The 6,000-nt window shown below is 34.2% G+C and overlaps 2 protein-coding genes across 2 annotated transcripts; one reads left to right on the top strand and one right to left on the bottom strand.

Moving 5' to 3' along the window:
* Positions 1-639: 639 nt before the first annotated feature.
* LOC103870874 (putative defensin-like protein 184) lies at positions 640-1,470 on the bottom strand. Its single transcript, XM_018659057.2, has 2 exons — positions 1,175-1,470; positions 640-1,045 (listed from the first exon to the last, which is right to left on the bottom strand). Exons 1-2 carry the CDS (start codon positions 1,236-1,238, stop codon positions 876-878), a joined length of 234 nt encoding a protein of 77 aa, XP_018514573.1. The 5' UTR covers positions 1,239-1,470; the 3' UTR covers positions 640-875.
* A 1,668-nt stretch (positions 1,471-3,138) lies between these two features.
* Positions 3,139-5,258, top strand: LOC103870879 (protein split ends). The gene has a single exon (XM_033291895.1). The coding sequence runs from the start codon at positions 3,918-3,920 to the stop codon at positions 5,001-5,003; it is 1,086 nt and encodes a 361-aa protein (XP_033147786.1). The 5' UTR covers positions 3,139-3,917; the 3' UTR covers positions 5,004-5,258.
* Positions 5,259-6,000: the final 742 nt, after the last annotated feature.

Here is a 6,000-nt window from a genome sequence, read left to right as displayed (position 1 = left end):
TTAATATATATTAAACTCTCTTTCATTGGTACGTGAGTATCGTTTTAATTTTTTTGTCAATTAATTTAGTAAAACTTTATAATACTCCCTAAATTAGTGGACTTACTACTATAAAATCGCTATTCTCTATAAGAAAACAGAGACAACAAAGGTTTCAAACCTCTTTGATCTTCATCATATGTTAGTGAAGGATGTAACTACGTATTAAAAGAATATTTTCATATTTTTAAATTTTTCTCAAAATCTATTTGTTAACCCTGTGCACTAGAAAATTTATATTGAACTATGGACAAACACATTGAACTATAGACAAACACAAGAAGAGGAATAAGACGATAACTTTGGTTATTGTCTGGTTTTAAAGGTGGTTTTCCCTAGTGGTGGAGTACACTACAATATCAACTCAATTATTCGACTTGGTGAGAAGTGATGCAAAGAATATGACATCTGAATTGAGCACTGCACCATACTCTGTTTGATATTTATCAGAACTACGAATGTGTAAATAAAAATTACTCCTTGAATTAAAAATTTTATATGTGAATTGTTGTGTAACAAAATCGGTAATAACAATATTATTGTTTCTCTGGTTTGATTTGGCTTCGAAACTTGATACTTAATACGATTATTTCTTGATCAAATTCGATTTTCCACATACTAATACGGTGAAACATTACATTATTATTAATTATTATCGAAATTTTGGATTGAAGATTGTGGAAGAGGAAATAGATCAGAGAGGACAAGAGACTATAGATAAACACATCATTCACCTTTAAGATAATTTATTCTTTGAATCACATAATTTTTAACAGATAAAACGTTTACAAATTATTAATGTAGAAGAAGCATTATTTGTTGTACATATAGAGATACTAGCAAGGATAATAGCAATTACATTGGGGAGGAACTATAGGAGCAGTGATCTCATCACACCTTCCAATCCCTTTGTATTCAGCTGTGCACTTTTCTCTGCATTTCCTTCCTCCTTCACACGTCCACGTTTGGAAACAGTCTTTTGCTTCTCCTACCATTTTCTTGTTTCCTATTAATTAAAATCGTAACAAAATAAAGCAAAAACAAACATTTACGTTAACAAAATTTTCAGTTGATCTAAGAATACAACACAATTTTTGTTTGTAGAGAAATTTTCTAAGCAAATAATAAAATTTACCTGAAGAAGAAATGATGAAAACAACCATGAGTACAAAGAGAACAGAAGAGAAAGAGATCTTCATGTTTTATATATTTTCTTTGGGTTTGAGATGATTGAAGAGAAATATACTTTAACTGATGATCTAGCTTTCAGATTACATTATATTTATAGGCAAATATAACGCAAATGTGATTTTTTTAGTCAAACTAATATTTAATACCTACGCTAAGTAAATATGTAACTCCTAGTCAAAGTACATGCATATATATTCTTATAGTAAATTAGTAATTTTTATTACCAAATTAGTTAAATTATCTCTTGAATAATTTTGTGTAGAATCATTAAATAAAACTCATTGATGACATTCCAATCTTTAAAATATTTTTAGTTAAAGTAAATTTACATATAGAGTCTTATATTTATTCCTAGTCAAAGTAAATATAGATATGATGTTTTACCTATTTGAATACTTTCTTATTTTTTAATACCACATATAATAATTTTCATGAACAACTTTTTCTACAAACATTAAAAACACGCATAAGTTAAATTTCAGTATTTATGTTATAATTTTTTATAAGTTTTATGTTTATAGATTTTCTAAAGAAATTTATTTTCACTATGTTCTCATTGAAGAATTTTTGTTTTTTGACTACCATACTACCATGCCTTGTCTCTAGGCATGTGCAAGAAGTGCATTTGCATAAGATCCATAATTTTCTTACAAATTTTTAGCTAAGAGCTTAGAATTTTCTTTAAGAAAATTAGAGCCTTTCTGCAAACTATTTATTTGTTCTAGTAAAAGTGTAAAACTGAATTTGCATAGAGTCCAAAAAACATTGAGATGGGTGATAGTACCATATAGTGACAAACATAAGAGTTACCTATAACAATAAATATTTTTATGAACAAATTTCTTTAGAAACATTAAAAAAAAAACGCATAGATGAAATTTCAATCTTTATTTATGGTTTTAAAGATTTTCCTAGCTATTCCTATTTTCTCTATCGTATATTGATAAAACATAGGAATATATATACCCATATATTGATAAAAAAATATCTATACAAATGAAGTGAATAAATATTGGCTTCGCTCTTCTTTTAGAGAGAGAAAGTCTTTCACTATGATGCTTGCTAGATCATGAACTGTTAATCAGAAACTAAATGTGTTATGTAACTAAAAGTATGTTTTGGTTGGTATATTCTTCTCACTTTATATACTCGTTTTGCTTTTATAGCTACATAACCTACTCTGTATGTGGCAATTTGCATTACCACTTCTATCGTTTTAGCTTTAAAACATTACTTAGAGCTGTGTGTGTGCATGGACATTCTCTCTTATCCATTTTGATCAATCTGTTACTGAAATACTTTTATGTTTGTACACTAAACTGATCCTCGGCTCAAGACAGGCCCTTTTTTATCAACAAGAATTGACATGTAACCTGGTTGTTTTGCATGGTTGGTTTGGTTTGTTGTTCAGTAGTTTAGAAACGGGAGTTACTTTCATTATGTCGGCTGTTAAACACTTGTTTACATTCAGGCAAAGTATGGTTTTGGTTGGTGTACTGTCTACCTATTTGCTACATCCATTTAGCTGATCATGAACTGTTCATCTGACACTAATTGTGTTTATGTTGGTATTTTGAAGCTGCAAAAAATGATGGGGACAACTCCGATGTATATGGCGAGATCAAACTTAGCCAAAAGTGGGCAGATCAGCCGCAATGCACTTTGTCCCTGTGGTTCCAGAAAGAGATATAAAAGGTAAAACCAACTTTGAAAGAGCTTTCGTGCCTAATACGCAAAACTGTTAATCAAAAGCTGCATGCATGGCACCTAAATGCAATTCATCATCTTGCTTTTCCTTCAGTTGATTGATTTTTGCTTTTCTTCTTACTTGAAGATGTTGCGGAAAGGTTTAATAAAGTAGAAACATCCAGGGATCGAGTTTGATGGATCATTTGTTGGTGTCTTTTTAAGAATGCCTGGTTTTGAGTTTATAAGAAAGAGACATTTCTCTCATATGAATAAAAAATCTTTATTAATAAAGTAGAAACTTTATTAATCATCTGTGACGTATAATTGTCACGGTTATTAATCATTTATCAAAATCAGGTGCAAGACCAATAGCTTATATGAATAAAAATCTTTATTAATCATTTGCTATTGGCATAATGAAACTGGTTTCTTTGTAATATTATTTAATAATTGGTTATAAAGATTTTTTTTTAAGTTGGTTTGATTATGCAGTCACTCAAATTTTAACCACAGATGAGTTGATATAAATCTCAATGAATTAAAATCCAATCCAACGGCTACTAGCAACAAGTGACAGTCCACAGTCTAAACCCAAAAGCAATCTGACGTCATTCTTGTCTTTTGCTTTTGTCTTTGTAAGTTAAAGACGAAGGAAGTTTCTACATCACCATGGAACCAGTTGGATCTGAACATGGGTAAAGCTTCTAACTTGTAGGGACATAGAGTGAACTAGTTTCTTTCCTGTAATGTGTTGTGTTGTGTGTTTGGTCTCACATGATTACTTATACTTTTAGAGTCACGATGATCGAACAAGTGTCAATAGAACGGTTCATGACTCAGGTCACAGAGCAGGCTTTAGAGGTTATCGATTTAAAGCGTCAGTGGAAAGAATACGAGGAGGCGTATGCGTCGATGAGGAGACTGTAAGGAAGCATGTCCTAGAGGCTAAGAAGAAAGAAGAGGAATCTGATGTGAAGCACTCTCTGGAGACACATGTGATGATGTTGGCTCTTGAGATGCAGACCGAAGAAGAGGTCGCAAAGAAGCATGAAGAGCTGAAGAAAGAGGTTCAAGTGAAGAAAGAGGAGCTTGAAGCGAGGGAGAATGAGCTGAAGAAGAGGGAAGAGGAGTTAGAAGCGAAGAGGAAGTCTCTAGAGGTCAAGGAGAAGAACTTTGAAGAGCTGATGAGGTTGCATGATGAGACCATGAAGGAGGAATCTACTGAGATTGAGAAGAGGAACCAGAAACAAGAAGCAGAAGCTAGAGAGATTGAAGTGAAAAGGCATTCTCTTGAGCTCAAGGAGAAGCAGCTTGAAGAAAGAGAGGAACGAGCAAAGAGTAGAAAGAGATCCAGAGATGAAGATTGCCTCACTAGAAAAAAACACAAACATGATGCTAAAGAGAAGGAAACAGCTTCTGATGAGGATCCTGAGCCATACTCTTGTCCTGATGCAGACTTCAACACTTTCAACAACAACACAATAAGCTCTTTCGCTGTGGGACAAGTATGGGCTCTCTATGATCCTTCAGATGAAATGCCTCGGTACTACGCTCGGATCAGGAAAGTTCTGGAACCTAAGCTGAGAGTTGGCATTAGATGGCTTGAATCAAAACCAGCTCCAATCGCTTGTGGAGAATTCAAGTATGGAGAAAAAACCACAAGCAGCCACTTGATGTTTTCTCATGAGATGCATCACGTCAGAACCGGCAAGAAGACAGTCTCCATAAACCCGAGGAAAGGTGAGACATGGGCGCTTTTCAGAGATTGCAAGCAGCACAAGCGTCCGTATGGATATGAATTTGTGCAAATCGAGTCTGAGCTGGACAGTGATCATGGCGTTGGAGTGGCTTATCTAGGGAGAGTGGAGGGATTCACTTCAGTGTACGAACTTGCTGAGCAGCATGGACTCTTGAAAATGATGATACCGTCTGATGAGATGCTTAGGTTTTCGCATAGAGTTCCATCTTTCAAGTTGACTGGAGATGAGAAGAAAGGTGTCCCTGCTGGATCTTTTGAGCTTGACCCTGCTGCTATTCCTAAAGACTGTCTTGAACCTTTGAAGGTTAAACAAGAGAGAGTTTAAGTTCAGTGCAAGTCTGATGTGTCTGTTTTTTTTTTTAAAGTAATTTATGTATGTTGAAGATGCACCAATGAACTGATGGATCTGTGTCGTTTATGTTTAGTTTGTTTTGGTGAAACATGAAGCTTTTTTGTATTTGATCTAACAACAGGTTTACAATGTGTGTGATGAGTTTTCATTACAAGAAATGAGAGGAATGAGTTGTTTGCTCTCGTTTTGTGCTTTGTTGCGTAAGATAAGGAAAGTATTTGCTTATTGTACCCTTTAATTTTACATAATTTTCAAATTACCTCTAATGAATCAGTAGCTATTTGATGTTAAGAGGGTCTTGAGTGGGTTTAGCTAGTGAATAGTAATATGAAACGTGAACAAGGAATCTGAATGCTTACCAAAGTGCAAACTTTATACTCCATTGTTGTTTTTGTAGATCATATTACATATACATAGCTCTTTTTGGTTGTTCAAGCCTGTTAGATCCAAGCATTGCAGCATATGCAACTGCTGTGTAGCCCGTTTTGACCATCACTGTGGCTGGGTGGTTTGCACTTAAAATAACAGTTTTGTGGGTTTGTTTGTTTCTTTATAGACATTTTAAATGGAGAGAGTGAAGTGAAGAAACGCAAATGCTTTGGGCTTTGTGGAAGATCATCTGTCCATGACCATGATGAATCAGAGGCCAAAGCTGAAGCTATTGTGAAAGGGAATATGGGAGCTAGAGGTATTCTTCTTGACTAAAGTTCACTTGGGCCAGGCAAGCTCACAAGAAGATGACAAACCGTTAAAAAAAGGAGGCAAACCGTTACCAAAGAATACGAGAGAGGTCTTCTTCTGACTTCTTATACTCGTTTTGCTTCTTAGCTCTATAACCTCCTTTGTATGATGGTCTCTACTTTTTATATTGAAAACATTTCTTAGTGTTGTTGGGATTGTGCATGGATACTCTCTCTCTTAAACCATTTCGATCAAGAACAAACTCTTATGTTTCCACACTAAAACTGAT

The sequence above is a fragment of the Brassica rapa genome, chromosome A05 (assembly GCF_000309985.2).
Source record: "Brassica rapa cultivar Chiifu-401-42 chromosome A05, CAAS_Brap_v3.01, whole genome shotgun sequence".
Taxonomy (NCBI): Eukaryota; Viridiplantae; Streptophyta; class Magnoliopsida; order Brassicales; family Brassicaceae; genus Brassica; species Brassica rapa.
Note: the sequence above shows the minus strand (reverse complement) of the source record. Positions and strands in the feature narration are given on the sequence as shown.